Source organism: Chinchilla lanigera, unplaced genomic scaffold (genome assembly GCF_000276665.1).
Source record: "Chinchilla lanigera isolate Chin_1 unplaced genomic scaffold, ChiLan1.0 scaffold00059, whole genome shotgun sequence".
NCBI classification, from domain to species: Eukaryota; Metazoa; Chordata; class Mammalia; order Rodentia; family Chinchillidae; genus Chinchilla; species Chinchilla lanigera.
Genome location: NW_004955460.1, coordinates 261,053 through 279,975, shown reverse-complemented (window position 1 = coordinate 279,975; position 18,923 = coordinate 261,053). Strand labels below are relative to the sequence as shown.

The 18,923-nt window shown below is 46.0% G+C and overlaps 1 protein-coding gene across 1 annotated transcript in view; it reads right to left on the bottom strand.

Moving 5' to 3' along the window:
• The window catches only part of LOC102011844 (cytochrome c oxidase assembly factor 1 homolog), a 102,276-nt gene that overhangs the window by 5,078 nt on the left and 78,275 nt on the right, over positions 1-18,923 (bottom strand). Inside the window, exon 2 of the mRNA XM_005397712.1 lies at positions 2,542-2,641. Coding sequence (XP_005397769.1) covers positions 2,542-2,641 — 100 coding nt within the window. The remainder of the gene's footprint in view (positions 1-2,541; positions 2,642-18,923) is intronic.

Genomic DNA, 18,923 nt, shown 5'->3' with positions numbered 1-18,923 from the left:
GTCTGGCAGACCATAACATTACTGACAACAGAACCGTCATGCCAAGAAACGGTGTGGAAGTGCTCATTTGTGTTCAGGCATAACTGCTCTGGTTCCCAGGAACCTTAGGGATTCAGATTTCCAACTCCATGCACTTCTACCCTCAAGAAGCAGCACTATTAACTGGGTACCACAGCTCTAACCTTGAAATACAGGCAGATGGTTTGCATTCTTACCTAGCCCACTAACGGGGAAGCTGACCCAGCAAAGCATCTAAAGGACATCCAAAGACCAAACAGACACCCCCAGTTCCCGACCAGAACGCACCTCAGTCCTGGAACCCACCCTCCTTTCTTTGATTGGCTTGTTTGTTGAGACAGGGTTTCACTACGTAGTTCAGGGTTGAACTCACTATGTAGCCCAGGCTGGCCATGAACTGGCAGTGATCCTCCTGTGTCAGCCCCCCAAGTGCTGGGATCACAGGTGTGTGCCAACACACCCGCCTTGATTACTTTTAGTGCATGTACCTGTGCCTCTCTCTGAGGAGTCCTGCAATGCTTTTCTCTGGTGAGAGTTAAGATCCTACTCCGTGGGGAGCAGAGGAGTTGAGGTCCCCACCTCAAGACACTGATCTTAGTATTTCACAAATCTCACATGCTTCAATATCTCAATAGCTTTTGAGGTGTGATCAAAATATCCAGTGAATGTTTAAATTTTTAAAAAATCCATTATGATAAAAGACACATTGCCATCAATCCCCTCAAAATCCTTCCCCTCACTTTGACACTTATCCCATCATTTCTGCCAGTTTCTGAAGTTGTTCCAGAAGTCCCTTTTTGTAAGAGTCTTTAGTTGTGTTGTCTTCCCTGCCTTGATGTTCTGAATCATTTCAAAATGCTTCCCTTTTATGGTCATTTTGACTTTGGTGATGAGCCAGAAGTCGCACGGTGCCAGATCCAGTGACTGTGGTGGAGGAGGACACACCATCACGTCTTTTACAGACCTGCCTTTCTGTTGGATGCACTGGGCAGAGCACACCATATTTTTCATCATGCCCAATAAAGACATGAACAAAAGAAGACTTCCAGCAGGACGCCTGTAATCCCAGCACTCGGGAGACCGAGCAGGACGACTGCTGAGAGGTCAAGGCCAGCCTGGGCTACTTAGTTAGACCCTGTCTGAAAAAACAAAAATAAGTGGCAAGAATCACAAGTGTGTCTGAAGCAAGGGGAAGGATTCTGAGGGGGATTAATGGCAATGTGTGTTTTACTGTAATAATTTTTAAATTTAAGTACCATATATTTTGATACCATATACACGTGTGATTCAATTAATTCTCACAGTAACTGTACATACTGATATTAGCCCTTAGGAAGGTAATTAAGGCCTAGAAAGTGGATGGGGTTCCCCGCGAGGCAACACCCTGAGGCAAGAGTTAGATCTGGGGCTCAAGTAGGACAACCAGCTGCAGGGCCCGGATCTCACCACCAGCTGGGCTGTTGTAGCCTCCACTTTGCAAAGGGGAAGTGACTGTCAGGCCAGAAGGCTGAGCGTGGCCCGAAAGCACACGGTCACTGTCCCATCGACCCCTCCATGAAGCTTTCCTGGCCACGCTCATCTCGGCCACCTCATCTTCCACACTCAGGCGCGCGGCGGCTCTGTGTGAAGAGTGAGTGGAGGGGACACGGCGCTGTCTGTCTAGTGACCGCGGAGAAGCCTAAATGCCGCTGCGCCAGGGTGAGCGGCCAAGCTGGGCGTAAATGAAGGAGCCTCAAAAAGTCAAGTCTAGAAAAATGCTAAGGCTGCTTTGTCACCAGGGGCATTGAAATGACCTTCAGTGTCCTGGCTTCAGGGCCTGCTGTCTGTCTTTACAGGTTCAAATTTGGGAACAGTGTGGCTGGCAGCCACACTTGCAGGGATTTTGCCATCCTGGACTCTGCTTTTATTTTCTGCTCTTGCTAGAGTCCACTGCTCGATGTCCCCTCCTCCACTAAGGCCACAGAGGAGAGTGGCACAGCAGGCAGCCTGATGATACCTGAGAAAGGGCCACCGTTTTCTCCATTTGCGACCATCCGATACTCTCCCCTTCCTTCTCTTTACTACTTGGATTTCTTTCCCCCGATACTGGGGATTGAACCCAGGGCCTTCACAGTGAACTATATTCCCAGCCCTTCTTATTTTTTGCCATAGGGTGTCAGCAGGCTGGGCTTAAACTTGTAATTCTCTGCCTCAGCCTCAGAGTGCTCGGATTACAGGCCTGAGGGCTAGAATCTCAGAAACCTTGAGAGATGCCTGTGTGCAGTGGACTGAAACCCTGTCTTGCTTTGCAAGGCTTCTTATGCAAATGAGTCCTGGTCCCCTTATTGTACTTGTGGCTCCTGGAGAAACACAGATTATACAGTGAGGAGGAAACTTCAGCCAATGGAATGGCAGACTGGCTTCTAAAATAGTCCTCTCCTCCTTCCTCTAATCTGCTGAAAGCATCTCGAGTATTTCCTCTGCTAGAGGAGTGGGACCCTGGGAGAAGGTGGCCAGGCCTCTGGAGGGTAGTGGGATACTTACTTTGTATGAGGTAATACACCAGGGGCCCGAGTCCTGCGCAGAGCACACTGCTGCAAAGAAACGCTTTTCTCGAAGGATCTTGCATGCTGCTTCTGGGAAACTTAAAAACAAAACATACAAATTTATTATTGAAAGATTCAGTTTTGTGCCCTGGGCCTTTGCTTGGATCCCACTGTGCAGGGAAAGCAGAGCTGAGGCGGAAGGCAGCAAGGAGGCGAAGGCCACCCTCCTTCTCCTGCTTCCTTCCCCAGTGCCATGGCCAGTTCTGCCGCCAAAGCAGTGCCCTCCAGCAGGTGCCCTCCCGAGGGTGGCTCGCGTCCAGGCCCAGGCCATGGGGGCCCTGCCAGCCCACTGGCCAAGCACAGAGGGAACATTCAGCCCACCATCTTGACAGACAGAACCTGGCCTGTGTGCCAGACCCAGCATGGCTAGGAAGCATAGCCACTTTGTCTCGGGCCTGCTGGTAAACAGGAAGCTTAGCCTTCTGTGGCAATAGCCGGTCTTGGAAGCTAGCAATGGGCTGGGGCTGTCACTGGCTTCTTTCTTTCATATTTTATAAAAAGGCCCCACCCCCTCAGCAAGGAAACCTTCCTTGTAACTTTCAGGCTGAGTGAACAGATGGAATGGCGCCAGCAAACCCGCCCCACCCTGCCCATGACCCCCTTCCCTGAAGGCCGGGTGGGGCTGGCACAGCATGTGAGCCTCATGGAGCAGATTCTCCTCCTGCACCCTTTAACCACTGCTCACACCAGCTTGGAACTTTCTGGAAGGCTGTAAGGCACATAGCCAGAAAACTGAGAAAGACCACGGCAACAGTGGCAGAGGACAAGAAGAAGCCACAATTCAAATGCCCACAGAACCAGACAGGTCACGTTAATGAGAGCAGCTACTGAGGCGAGAGCCACACAACCCAGCCAAGGGGCTGCTCTGACCAGGCTCCAGCTAACTGTGAGGTGGCGGTCAAGTCTCAGTGGACCTTTCCACTTCTTGAGAGGTGCAGGAATCAGATCTTTTATGTGAAACTGCCTGAATTCTAAACGTCGTAACCACTAGTGGCACCACCCTCGAACACCTAACAAAATACAGTTGTTGGCTGAATTCCTTCTGTAGGCTTTAGTTTGCTTTAGCCCTCAGAGAACCTCACGCTAGGTGAGACTTAGGTAAATGACTCTGTCTCTGCTGACACTGCTCCAAAAATAAATGAGATTTTGGACAGAGACGGGAATTTCAGCTTTAGACAAAAGGAAAAGCCCCATAAGGATATGCATCCACCTTGAAGACTGAACCTTAGAATTGATTATGCTTTAGAAAACAAAACGTTGGAGGTGCCCTACAGGTCACAGGCACTGCAGCATGGAGCAGGGCCTGGCATGAGCTCCTCCACTGGCCAGGTCTGCCAGGCAGGGTGTGCAGCCTCCGCAGGTGCGTTACCGCAGAACATGGCCAGCGGTGGTAGGTACTTGCACCCGTCATTCCTGTAACTGGGAAGGTAAGTGAACCCAGGGAAGCCCCACCGAACAAAGCTCCCTGTGATTAAAGCCACCCTTGGAGGGGCTACTGTTGACCAGTTCTGTGCAGAAATATAAATTTAACGAGTCAAGATGTAGATCATCTTTGTATTATTTACCTCTATATTGTTTAGTCCAACTATCAAAAGGCTGTTGGAACTCCCAACAAATATACGGTAAATGTGGGCAGTTTAGCGTAGACAGTGACAGCATGTGATCTGGGAAAGGCCATGTAGTTCTCATAATGAAAAGTCAAGGCATCTCCAAAGAATGCATGATTCAGATCAGCTTCATCTGAGAGAGCTCAGGGGGGCGGGGTGGGGCAGGGCGGGGCAGTAGGACTGAGGTAGCAGAGCCTTCCACAGTAGCTGCCACAGCTTCTAAAGCCAACTTGAGACCCCAGGATAAAGTGTACTGGAAACAAGGCAGAAAAATCCACCTGTCTGTCCCCCAAGTCAAAGTCTGGCCACAAGCAAATGCTAAGGACCAGCCAAAACCCACAGCGCCTGGAGGAGGTTGGGGGTTGCGGAGGGACCGACACTGCCACCTATAGTCTGACCTGACAACTCCAGCAGGTTCCAGTGGGAAGCTGGATAGCAAAGCACCCCATTACCTTTGCCACTTCCTAGCAGAACTCTCTTGAAAATCCTCAGACAGCTGTCCTGCACTCAGAAAAGATTTTACATTAAAACTACTGCGTTAAGCCAGACATGGTGACACACACCTACAGTGCTAGCATTTGGGAGCCTGAAGCAGGAGGACCACTGCAAGTTCGAGGCCACCCCGGGCACACAGTGACTTCAAGGCCAGCCTAGACTACATAGGTAGATCTTGTCTCAACCCCCTACTCACCAAATAAAATAAAACCATGATTTTAAACACAGCTCTCTGGGTTCTAGAGAGATTTATTACTAGTCCAAGCTGGAGAGCATGAATAAGAAGTTACATTTACACTCTAAAACAAACTGTTAAGGGCCCTGGTTTTCCCCTTTCTCTTCTGCCAAACTAGGAAGAAGAAACAGAGCCTACTGGCTTCCTGTTTGTGTAGTATGCACCTTTGTTGCAGCAACCAGAAAGTCGGTATGGGTGGTGGAGGGGCAGCTGGCGGCAGGTGCTGTGACCACAGCGGATGGCAGGGCCAGGCAGCAGGCGCGGAGGCGGTGTCAGCTGTGGCCACAGATTAAACCCAGCTTAAACTCAGTGGGACAGTGTATGCCTAGCATCTGTGGGGCCCTGGGTTCTAGCCCCAGTAACATGCACACACGCGCGCGCACACACACACGCACGCCTTCAACCGAAAAACCAGCTTTTCAGGTTTAGGAAGAAACAATGGTACAGCACGGCCAAACTACACTGAACTGGAATAACACTAGTAGTCTCAGCTGACACTTCCACCTTTCACTGTTATGTGCCTGGTCCTATTCTAAGCACTTTACACAAAATGATTCATTCTCACAACCCCATGAATTATGAACCATTATCACCCCATTTTCACATGAGTATACTGAGGCATGAAGAGGCTAAGCTACAAGCTCAAACTCACACAAGTCAGTGTGTAAATGGCAGAACTGGGATTCAAACTCACTCTGGTTCCAGGGTCTCAAACTCACTCTTGTCCTAGGGTCTATGTTTCAACCACTAAGGTACATTAAAATTTAAGAAGTCTGTAACAGGAAAAAGGTAGTGTATGTGTGTGTGTGTGGGGGGGGTGTATCTTAATTCAAAATAATATGCTCTGCTTGGGGTGGTGGTGAGAGCCAATCCCAGGGCCGCATGCGTGAAGGCAAGTGCTCAACCACTGAGTGTCCCCTCAGCCCCTCACAATAGCTTCCTGATGCTCAGGGTGAAGGCCCGGCTGCCAGGCCTTTCCTGCTCTTCCTCCCCACAACAGTGTGCACATGGCCTTTGTAGCTTTATTCCCTCTTTTGTTTATTAAATGGTTACTGAGTGCCTAGTCTGGTCAGAGGTGAGAACATGAAAGTATCAGGACGGAACTACCCGCTTGCTCCTGAGGATAACACAGACAATTAAATAACTGCCGCACACGATAGCCCTAGTGCTGCACAACCCTAGCAGAGCACTGGGCCAGGGTAGATGTCGTAGATGATACTGCCACTAAAGCCACTCAAGACAGCCGGAAGCCCTGTGAAGTACCTGGCAGGGTGTGCACTGCCGTTTAGTTCACACTGAGATGCCCGGTGGCCTGCGGCACAGGGTTCCCACAACCATCCGTGTGCAGCAAGAGAAGAAGTGCATCCCAGAAGCGGCGGCCCGCAAAGGGATCGGCGGAACTTTCATTCTGAGTAGAGGAAGGTGAGTGAAGAGCAGAACAACAAAAAGAGGCAGAGCAGGAGTGTGAGGAGCAGGAGGGGCAACAGGAAATGGGCCTGGAAGTAGTGCGGGCAGAGGTGTCACTGCTAAGAAAGAGCCTGTGCCAAAGCTGCTGCACTGACTCAGCGGACAGGGGCACAGGCAACCTGGGAAGAGGCAATGCTGCAGGACCAGCCCAGAGGCCTCTGCAACGTGAAGCAATGCAAGGGCTAACTTTTGCAAGGGTAGTAACAGTGGATTGAAAGAATGGTTCTTAAAATAATTAGGATAATTCTTGTTTACAAATTTGTACAATAGTTCATTGCCAAAACAATGATGGGGCTGACAGAGATATATACTTTAGAAAAGAAGAAAATAGCCAGGTGTGGTAGTGTACCCCTATAATCCTTGTACTGAGAGGCTGAGGCAGGAGGGTTCCAAGTCTGAACCAGCCTAGGCAATTTAGAAAGACCCTGTTTCAAAATAAAAAAGCAAAGGGGCTGGGGAAGGTCCTGGGTTTAATCCCCAGTACAGGAAGGAAGAGAGGGAGAAAGGACAGGAGAAAGGGAAGGAAGGAGGAAGGGAGAGAGGGAAGAAGGGAGAAAGGAAGGAAATAAGTTCATGAGGGAATGAAGAAAAATGGAATATAATTTAAGAAAAGTTAGGTAAGATTATTGCACAAAAGTCCACACTATCACGTACCAGCCATCCCCTGAAACATACCTGACACTAAGCACCTCACAGCAGCAAGGGGGACGTGAGCAGCCACAAGACCCACTGCAGTGGGTGAGGTGGTGCCTGGGGTAATCACTGTCCTGGTGGGCCATGAGGCCTCAGGAAGGCCTCTTCCTCAGAGGCTCAGAAGGGATTCTCTACAGCGGCTGGTGTTGCAAATAACATCCTGAGAACTAAAAGCAAAACACAGAAAGTTCCCAACTTTCAAAGGACTGTTTTTTAGAACATGCAATAATGAAGGCCATGATGATAGCCCCAGGGGGAAAAATAAAACAAAAAGCCTCACAATTTTGCAAGTGGCTTAAAGAGTGAGGATTGGTATGAGGGCACTAGTGTGAGCTGTTAGTGCAGAGCTGGCAGCAATGATTGCCTGGGGTACAGGAGCCAATCCAAGTATCCCAGCAGGGGTGGGCGGCCACGAGCGGGCAGGCGGGGAGGCTCAGCTCTTGCTCTGTTGGTGGCATTTTCTTTTTTTCATACAGTTTCTTCCTATGTGTATAGTTCAGGCTTCAACTCACTTGTAGCCAAGAAACTTGCAGCTATCCTTCTGCCTCAGCCTCCCAAGCACTGGGATTACAGGCGTGCGCCACCAGACCTGGCCTTGTTCCACTTTAATTCGCTTCAGTGTACCTGTCCTATTTGCTGTCTTTCAGAAAGGATCCCCCCACTCACACACACAAAAATTAATGCACTGTAGAAATAGATTTTAGGTTAGTTCCATAAATGTTACAACTTACAATTAAACTTGTCAAGAATTAAAAATTTAATAATTTGACATATTTTCTTTAATAAATTCAAGTTCAGTTAGTCTACTAGGCTGCTATGTAAGGGCAGATTTTGATTTATGATTAACCAAGAAGAGAGGCTTTTGGGTAGTTTTATTTAGTTTAGTTTTGTTTAGTTTTGTTTTCAGTACTGGGATTGCACGCCCAGTCCTCTCACTGAGCTATATCCCCCAGATTTTTCATTTTTTACCTTGAGACAGAGCCTAAGTCACTAAACTGCCCAGGCTAGGCTCAAACTTGCCTAAGCCTCCTAGGGTGCTGGCGTAACAGGCCTCGGCTGCCAGGCCGGTTATATCCCCCCGCAGAAACCAAGGGACTTGTTAACTACTGGAAGGTGGGACAAAGTACAGGCCAAGTCTCCCAAGAAAGCGGTCCCGGCTGTGCTCTAATACACAAAGGGGTGGCCTCGGCCTCCCAAAATAATGGTTAGAAGTCACTTCCACTCTCATGATACTGAAGGCCTTTCTGAAGCCAGAGGACAGGATGTGAAACAGATGCCAGTGGCTGCTCAAGTGGGCACAGGCTGGAAGCTCTTCCTGCCGGCCTTCCCTCGAGCCCGACAGGACGGAGGAAGCCTGCAGGAAGCAGCAGGAGGGCAAGAAGAGAAGCAGCACCAGGTGCAACTTCAACCTAGATGGACACCAGAATAGCTGAAGAGTGAAGAGACTGGTGGGGGGTGGAGGAGACTGAGAGACCATAGGTGTACAGCTGTCCAGGGTACACACTGACGAATTAACACAGAATCCACACGAACAGGGTCCACATGGGTGAAAGTCAAGCAATGGTATTTTTTTTTAAATGTCCTTCAAGATTCTTAATCTGCAGCCAAGCCTGGGACCAGTGTATTCGGAACAAGGTAAGTAAAGGAACACAGGGCCTGAGTTTCAAAGTTGGTCAGGCAATCCTTTTAGAAGTCAGAGAACATAGCTTTGTCCTCCATCCTTGCTACACACACCACCCAAGTCCATCATGTCTCGAGCGATTTAGGGCCTGTGGAACAGACCCCTCTTCTCAAGGGTTCTGGCACTGGATAAGAAACAAGCCACCTTAGGGGACAAAACTGCCAGCGGGAGTGTCAGGGAAAAATTTGACAACCTCAAAGGTAAAATCCTTGGGGAAGAGCTGGAGATCCTCTCAAAATGGCAGCCATCCCAAAACCCATCAGGGAAGGAGATGGGGCCAAGCTACAGCTAAAAACCCTTGACTTTTATGGACTGGGATGTAGCTCAGTGATACAGTGCTTCTCTAGCATGCCTAAGGCCTTGGGTTTAATCACTAGCAACACAAAAATGTAAAAACCTTGACTTAAAAGAAGATGTTAATTGACAAAAATTATATATTTTTATGAGGTACAATGTAATGTTTTAATATATGCATGTATTGTGGAATGATTAAATCAAGCCATATGACATACCCATTACCTCATACACTTATCTTTTTGTGGTATGAACACCTGAAATTCACTCTTAGCAATTTTGAAATATACATTAACTACAGTCACCACACTGGGCCATGGCTCTCATTCTTCCTATGTAATGAAACTGAAACTTAGTACACTATAATCTACATGTCCTCACCCTCCCTCCCCAAAGAACACTTCATTTTTAAGAGGTATTTTTCACTGGGTATGGTGGTACACACCTGTAGTCCCAGTACACAGGAGGCTGAGGCAGGGAGATCACTCCAAATTCAAGAGCAGCCTGGGCTACACAGTGAGACCTTGTCTCAAAAAAAAAAGGCATTTTTCTTACACTGTACTATTTCTGAAATTACCTATATCTTAAAAGCTGAGTCTGTTTCCTGAAGTGATTCTTTCTCTAGACCACCAGCCCCCAATTGTTAAAACCAAGGTTTGTCTTATCGATGCACTGAAAGCTGCATTAGCAGCAGCTGCTGCAGGAGCCGGGCCTGAAGCCAGCCATGGACACAGGCCAGCGAGCTCCCCAGCAGGCCCAGACACACCAGAGCCGGGCTTCCCCAAACCCGGGCTTTATCAGAGCACAGTCTCTCGAGACACAGCCTTCCATTTACTCTTTTCTTCTGGATGGCATGTGATGGGCCCAGCTCATCCCGCAGCCAGGTGACTACTAAGGACCGGCACCACACATGATGTTTCATATGCACGGCACATATTTCTCATGATACCCATGACAGGGTTCTATTACTGTCACCTCTCTCGAGCGAGAACTCCAGTGGTCCCTCTGTCCTCCTCATTACCTGGTTCCAGGAGGCACAATGAGTACACACAACAACAAGTACCGAGCAAGCTGTTCTAGCCGGAAAGGGCAGCGAGTCACAAGGCAACGGACACTGACAAGTTGTGGCTTGTGGGGTGAGTACCCAACGAACGACAAGTACCGGGACAAAATGTTCATGTCGGGATGCACTGAGAACCAAATTCCACGAGTTTCAAAGTAGACTGTAAATGGCTCAAGAAGTGCGCCGAGGAGAGGCTCTGATGCTTGCTGTTCCGTGACAGAGCTGTGACACGCATTGGTCTGACTCCCAAGACGACACTTTCTGCGGAACCACACAACCTGTGTCTTAGAGCAGGAAACTCTAGAGCAGTAACCATCTCATACAGCTGTATGTGCTGTCCAGAGCCATTCCCATTTGCAGGAGGCAAATCACTGCTCTGGGAAGCTGTTTTGTTGTTTTGTTTTGTACTGGGAACTGAACGTGGGCACAAGCCAGGTAAGGACCTACCACTGACCTACATCCTCAGCACTTTTTACTTCTTATTTTGAAACAAGGCCTTGCTAAGTTGCCCGGGTTGATTTTGAATTTGTGATCAGACAGAAAAAGAAAGGGGGGGTGCTGGGTTATGTAGTTTAGTGCTAATGTGCTTGCCTAGCATGTGCAAGAACTGAGGTTCAATCCCCTATACAAAAAAAAAAAAAAAAATCAGTATAGGCACGGCTCTCCTAAAGCTTCCAAAGAAAAGCTTCAAATAGCCTTAGCAGTTCATTCCCAGCTCAGGTTAATCATGAGGCAAGCTCTTTGCAGCTGCCGCCCACCAGAACCGAAAAGGTTACTGGAAGCCGACCAGCACCCTTAGTACCTGGGAGTGAACCCGCACAGAGGCCACACCAGGAGGAAGCGTCTCTGTGCCAACAGCAAGGATGAACACTTTTTTAAAAATTAATAAAAGATAAGACATGAAAAAATGGTACCTACTTTAAGAGGGCACCAGGCCAACATTTCTTGATATGGTTTCATAAATTCAATTTAACACACTTATCAAGATAAATAAGAGGGGAAGAGGGACTAAAAAGGATCACAGTGTAATACGTGTATTCATCAGTTCCCCAGAGTGAGAAGTCTAGATGAAATTTCCACTAACTACAGTGTCAAGGAAGAAGGACAGAAACACATCCATGGCCAGCTGAACCCTGGCCTCTGACGGGAGACAGCACAGCTGCACAGGAAGCTGTGTGGGCAAAGGGCTCAGCCCTTCACCTCCCCACCCTCTACTCGGAGTCACGGGTTTGCAGCAGCAGATGAGAGTAGGAAGGAAAGCCTGGCAGGAGTGGAATGATGATTCACTCCAGGCAACATGGAGAAATCAGCACGGTGGCCATCCAGCAGGCGGGAGGAAGGCACTGCGGCTAAGAACCGCTAAGGGTCAGGTGCGGGGGAATAAAGAAGCACCGTGCTGGGCAAGCAAGGCCAGTCACTCAGAGCAGGAGAGCCTTCAGGAAACCCGTAACACAGAATTAACGGGGCACAAAAGCTGAATTGTAACGAGGAAGTGACAGCGGAGAGGTTTTCCCACGATGTAGAATTAAAGACCTAAAGTATGAATGTGCAGTGTGAGGAAATGACAAATGCAGATCCAGGACCTACTAACCAGGATCACTGTAACTGCTGTTAAAGAAACTAGAGAAAATGGAACAAGAGATAAAACAGGACAGAGTAACAAGATGACAAAAGTGGAGACTGACACTTCATTAACACTCCCTGGTAAAAATTTTACAATACCAGTTCTTCAAAAAGGCCTCGTATCTGCAAAGAATTGTATATAGAGGGGGTTTGGATTTCTCTGCAACAACGAATTCCTCCCCTCACGAAATAATAACTAAATTCCTAAGAAACAAAAAGAACTCTATACCCAACTGTGAAGACAAGAGGGGAATATAAATTTGAACAAATGGAGATATTATATAATCTACACTACCTTCTTCGAAACACTAGTTGAAGGTATATTGCACATTATCAAAAAATAAATCCAAATTCCTCAAAATAATGGTATATCAGGACTAACAGCAAGCATTAAGACCAAACTACCAGGCATGGTGGTGCACGCCTGTAATCCCAACACTTGGGAGGCTGAGGCAGGCAGATTACTGCAAGTTCCAGGCCAGCCCAGACTACACAGTGAAACCTTGTCTCAAAAAACCTCCAAAATTAAAAAGAAATAAATAAGTAAAAGACCAACCTAAGTTAACTAGACCTAAACAATTACTGCTTACAAAATGACTGAAAATATCTAGTACTTTTAAAAAGGATATACAATATTTAAATTTATAATAGGGCTTAAATATAAAATGTAAAAGAGGAAATAAAATCATGCCAAAGGCATACTTCATGGTGACTGAGATAAAGGTATTTCTGGTCTTGATGCATCAAATCAAAAACCTGAAGCAAACTCTTTAAAGGAAATACAAGTAAATCAACCTAAGCCACAATAACAATGTCCCATCAATCAGAAACGTACAGGCTTGCTGTGGTAAGCAAAAGCCACACTTCCTGACCTTACACACTCCCCATGAATGTGGGCTGGCCTGGTGACTCACTTCTGCCCCAGGAGCACGAGGCAGATTAACACTGTGACAATGTCACACTTCAACCTTACAGAGGCCTGGCAGTTTCTTGGGAACCCTAAGCTGCCATGTAAGAAGTATGGTTACCCTGCTAAAGGGGCCACTTTTTTCTTTTCTTTTTTGTAGTACTGGGAATTGAACCTTGAACTCAGAGGCACACCACCACTGATTTACATCTCCAGCCTTTTTTTTCATTCTTTGTGTGAGTTGCCAGGCTGGACTTCAATTTGTAATCTTCCTGATTCAGTCTCTTGAAACCTGAGATTATAAACCTACACCACTGTATGGGGCTGGAGAGACACTTTCATGAGGCTGTGTAAGAGGAAGAGGCCTGAGACCAGACAGAGGCCCCACTGTCCTAGCACTCCAGCCGGGCCCAGGGAGCCCTACCACACACTGCCATGTGAGTGAGGCACTAGGTGAGCTACCACAGGACTGCAGGACACAGAATATCCACAGGGAAAAAGGACTATCCGCCTTCCCCAGACAACCCACAGAACCATGGGATAACAAGATGAATCCAGCTTTGTATGCAGCAACAGAAAACAAAAGACAACCTTTAAGAGCACTGCTGAAAGGACTCAAAGACCTCTCAAATATATGCTATTTAATAGAATCAATTAAAATGCAAGGAAAGACTAAAAGACAGAAGTCATATTCAAATACAAAGTGAGGTAGAAATGTCTCAAGAGGACAATTCAGGGCAAAAGCACTGAACTGGGACAAAGGTGGAAAAAATAAGTTACGAGTATTAATAAATAGCATTACATCAAAATATACACACAAAGCCAAAAATACTAGAGATGTACGAAAAATGGGCCTGGGGTACAGTGTGGTGGCAGAATACGTGCTTAGCATGCATAAAGCCCTAGGTTCAGTTCCCAGCACCATTAAGGAATAACAGTAAAGCAGGAAGGGAAAGAGGAAAAGAGTGAGGGAGGGGACTATAAAGGGATAAAAGGGTACCAGCTGGGCGTGGCACTGTTCACCTGTAGTACCAGCACTCAGGAGACTCAGGCAGGAGGACTGCTGCAAGTTCAAGGTCAGCCTGAATGACACAGCAAGACCCTGTCTCAAAAAAAAAGATACCAACACGTCACCTTCCATCTTTTTCCTCTGAGGCTACATTGCTGGGATACAGGGGACTGGCTCACTTTGCATCAAAAATCTAATCAACAAAAAGCAATGAGAATAGAGAATGTGAATAATACATTTTTCCCTTACAAAGTTGTGCCTGTGTCTGGGAAAATGTATCTGGACATGTATTTGTAGATACTGAGAGTTTCCAGTGTCTATCTGGTGGTATCCATCCCATAAAGCTATATGAGACCGACATAAACTTTCTCCTTTCCCATAGCCCAGTCTTGGGAATACTTTCTGTAAGATAAATCTGTGCTACTCTTTGAGAGGGCAGACCAAATATAGATCCCCAATTATATATTATATAGCAAGTTGTAGAAATTTCTCTCATATTATTCCAAGTAGCCAACTATTTGCCTTAATGTTGACAATATGGAAAAAAACCAAAATTGAAACTGCAGCTGGGTCTAGTGGTGCATGCCTGTGATTCCAGCCCTCTGAGGGCTGAGACAGGAAGATCAAAAGTTTGAGCCCAGCTTGAGCTACAGAGCAATTTCAGGCCTACCTGAACCTGTCATTCATACATACATACATACATACATAAAGAGGCTGGTTGTAGTGGTGCACACCTGTAATGCCAGCACTCAGGAGTCTGAGGAAGGAGGACTGCTGCGAGTTATAGGATAGCCTGGGCTACATAGGGAGTTTAAAACCAGCCTGAATTACAGAGCAAGATCCTATCTCCAAAAAAGCAGGAAAAAAATTAAATTCAAAGTTAGAAGAAACCACATCAGTTTAATACCATGTTCAATAATAGTAAAGCAAAATAAGATTTCTAACCCACTCAAACAGCCAACAAATATTTGTCAAATGCCTCCAAAATGCCAGGTACCATGCTAGGCCATGGAATACAGCAGAGAATGAAAGAGACAGGTCCTTTGCGGGTTTGTGCTATAGTGTGAGAAGACAAATATTAAACAAAATCATTTTAGTTGGTAACAGACACTTTTGGAAAAAATAGAGTATTAACTGAGAAGACAACCCACAGACTGGGAAAACTATCTGTAAAAAATCCTATCTCACCTGGGTGTGGTGGTACATGCCTATAATCCCACCCCTCCAAAGGCTGACGCAGGAGGATCACTGAGGCCAGCCTAGACTATATAGTGAGTTCAAGGTCAGCCTGAACTACAGAGTGAGACCCAGTCTCAAAATAATGAAAAATGGGAGTGTCCCAAAATGGTGATGAGTGTCAGCAACTCAAGCTTCTCCAGGACAAAGTATCTAGAGTCTGCAAAACAGGAGCTTGGAGAGAAATCGAAGTGAGTGGAAGGTACCCAGGAGCAACAGGGAACTGGCAGAGAAGAAGAAATCAAGATTAAGTGATACAGAAGAAATAAGTTACAAAGAAGAGATGGTGCAGTGCCCAACTGCAGCTGCTTAGCTGCCAGCTGGGAGGGAAAGTGAAGCTAACAACTCTTTTGCTCATGGAGAACCAGAGAACTGCATCAGGACCAAAAGAATCATCAGAAGTTGGAAGCTGCAAAGAAAATGCTGGACACTGCTTCCAGAGCGGCCCTCCAGTCACTGGTGAGTGACCTCCGTACAAGCGCCCACAGCCGCAGTCACAGTGCATGAGCTGGCGGGGATGCATTGTAGGGAAGGGCTGAGTGTTTGAACCTGGGTCTCAGAGCAGCCCCTTCACCGCTTCACACTGCCACGTTCCCAGAGTGGAGGAGTGAAGGGCAGTCACAGGACACTCGCGGCAGCTGGACAGCAGACCGGGGAAAGTCCTGCTGAGAGGCTGGGGCTGGTGAACACAGCCCAGGCTCCTGCGGTCAGAGGCCAGGTTCAGCCTGAGCTACGCGGGATGAGAAGCTCACATTGGCTCCATGTTCCCACTGTAAGAGATCTCTACACCCAGCACCGTTCTGGGGGCGGCCTGCCACCTTAGAAGGCCAGCGTGAACGGAGCTGCATCCTGGCTTCAGCCCTACTCCTTAACCCGAGGCTGAGGAAAGGAGCAACACATCCACAACAACAGAAAACTTTCTTTTATTATTCTTTATGTGATTGGGTTATTTCTTCACTTTTATTTCACCTTTTTTTATTCTTTGCTGTTTTCCTCCTTCTGCCCCTCCCCCCCCCAACTTTTACTCCATTACTGCACCCTTCTTTCTGTTATGAGCTTGCTGTGCATGCGTGCTTCCCTTCCTTTTCTCTGCCAATACAGCCTGTAGAGGGTAGGGGGATTCTCCCTTGTGCCTTTATATCCCTCCTACTTTTACCCACATCTCTTCCCCTGACTTCTTTCTCCTGTGTCATATTCACTCTCAATTTTCATTTTTCTTTTCCCCCTTTTCATTTGTCTCCCTTTATCTCTAATAAGTCATGGAATCTTCTCCCATCCCCATGTCTCACTGCCAATTTTGCACCCAGTCTTTCCTGTTACCCCCTTGTGTATACATATAACATACTCTTAGCATTACTAAGATCCTTTGCCCCCCTCTTTTTTCCTTCTTCCCATACCACAGAGCAAAGGACTTTAAAAAAATTTTTGAAATTTCTTAAAAACTTTTTTTTCTTTTTTCTCTTCTTTCCCCACCCCCCTGGCATTGACCAGCCCACAATCCCCTGGGCTTTAGATAACTGATTCTATAAAGTTACTGTTGAATGCTGTTTTTTAACATTAGAGGAGACACATTCATTGCATTTACTGTACATTAAATGTACTGTACATTGCATTTACTGTACATTTACTGTATATTTATGGTACATTAAATGTACTGTACCTTGCATTTACTGTACATTTACTGTACTGTGGGTCAAGACTTGGGTTATTATGCTTACACTATAACTGTGGATTTCTTCATTAGGCTAAAGGAAGACCCAAACAGGATCTCATGGCATGTTATTTCTCAGCTAGCCCTGATAGGTACCACTGTAATGGATTAGCTGTTACCACTGTAGTTGATTTCATTGCATAGGAATAAGCCTGACTCAGTGGACAATTTTGTGCTAATTAACCTGTCTGCTGAATCCACCATCACACCCAGGGAAAGAGACAGCAAGAGTTCCTAACCCAAGAACTCAGACTAGATTAGACTGCAAGAATGCCTATAACCCAGCAGAGAGGAAGTCCTGAGCCTAAGTCCTGAGACTTCAGTATTGTGGCGGAGGGATCAGAAGAGTTACTGGGGTGTGAGCACACAGACTGTCTGGCAAAGAAGGTACCTGGGAATCACACATGCAGTGTCTCACTGGAATATTTAATCTGTGTTCCCATTGGACATTTTATAGGTTTAAGTTTTTGTATGTTTCTTGATTTGTTTAGTAATATGGGGTTATGTTATGTTCTTTCATGGTTTCCCGTCTTTACTGGATTGTTACTTTTGTGTATTTGTTCTGTCACTGGCTTCATTTAACAGGTGTCTAGGTTCTCTCCCTCATCTTAGCTCTCTATCTAATTTCTTCACCTCAAACCCCTGAGACAATATTATTAATATATTTCTTTATTCTTCTTCCAAACACATAAACTCCTCCCAAGTTTTTAATTCCCCATACTTAGCCCCCTCACAGTTGCTTCTATGCTCTCTATTATACCTCAATCCTCCCTACCCTCAGCCTTTGGCTTTTCTGTGCCTTACCTAGCTTACTGTCCTCCCTAACACAAGCTCTGACAACCACACAGCTTTCCTCAATTACAAAGCAAAGCCCCTTTCTCCCATAACTCACATTTGCTCCCACAAAACATACTCTGAAAACTCTCAATAACAACCTTTCAACTCAACTAAAGGTACTCCAATAAAATCAGACCCCAGTTCAATCTTTCCTCATCTACCACTATCCCCCCTTCGAACCTCCCCCTTAATGTCTAGCACTCCTCATCCAGCCACCTCCCATTCTCTCCACCCTACCTCACCCACTTCACTGCAGAACAACCACAAATAATAAAGTCACTGTGTGCACAGAGAACAGAGAAAGGGGTAAGTGTAACTGCAAGAACTATCCTATACAAGTGTTGCAAGACCGAGTCTGTGGATGCTGTGATAGCCAGAAGTAATTCTTTTGCCAATAATGGGGACAGAGCTGAAATCACTTAAAGTAAATAACAGAATGAGTAAAGACTAGAAATGGACATGCAAAGCTGAAAATTATTTATGGAGAGGCAAAATCCTACTAAAAATCTCCATATAAGCCACAAACTCTCATTTCTCTAGTTCCCAATCTGCAGTAATATCCACCTTCAAAAAAATAGAGGGGAAAAAAGAGAGGGCCATATATAATTTTAAAAAGATATACATACCTTATATCATACACACACACACACACACACACACACACACACACACCCATAGGAGAATGAGGAAGCCAGGAAATGCAGTTTACAAGGTATTATTTGATTCACAAACAAAAGCATTTGGCAAAATTTTACTTCCATTTGCAGATTCCACATCAGGTGACAAACATGCCCATGGCCATCTTCCCCACATAAACATAAATGCAGCCATCATATCTAAAGTAATAAAACAAATTAAGTTCATAAACTGAGGCACTCCTACAGAAGATCACCAACTCCTGCCCCCAACATCCCACTTTCACAGAGATATATCAACTAAACATAAACCCAATAAAGAAATTTCAGAGCTGAATCATACCCTTGAACATCCGGACTTAATGGCAGATCACATATCAGTTCACAAAGCCTACTTAAGTAAATATAAAAGAATAGAAATTACCCCATTCCTACTATCAGACCACTGTACAGTAAAAGTAAAAAACCAATGATAAAAGAAATTTCAGAAAAGGTAAAAAGCTCCTAGAAAATTAACAATATACTCCTAAACAACCAATGCGTCACAGAAGAAATAAAACAAGGTATTAAAAAGTTTCTGGAAGTTAATCACAATGACTGTACAACTCATCAAAACCTCTGAGACACTACAAAAGCAGTTCTGAAAAGGAAAATGCATTGCAATTAATGCTTACATTAGGAAAACAGAGGAAGCCCAAACAGATAACCTTATGAAAAATCTTAAGATACCTGAGAAACAACAAACCAGCCCCAAACCAAAACTAAGGAGAAAAAGTATAAAGATGAGAGCAGAAATCAATGAATTTGAGACAAAAAGAAAAAAAAAA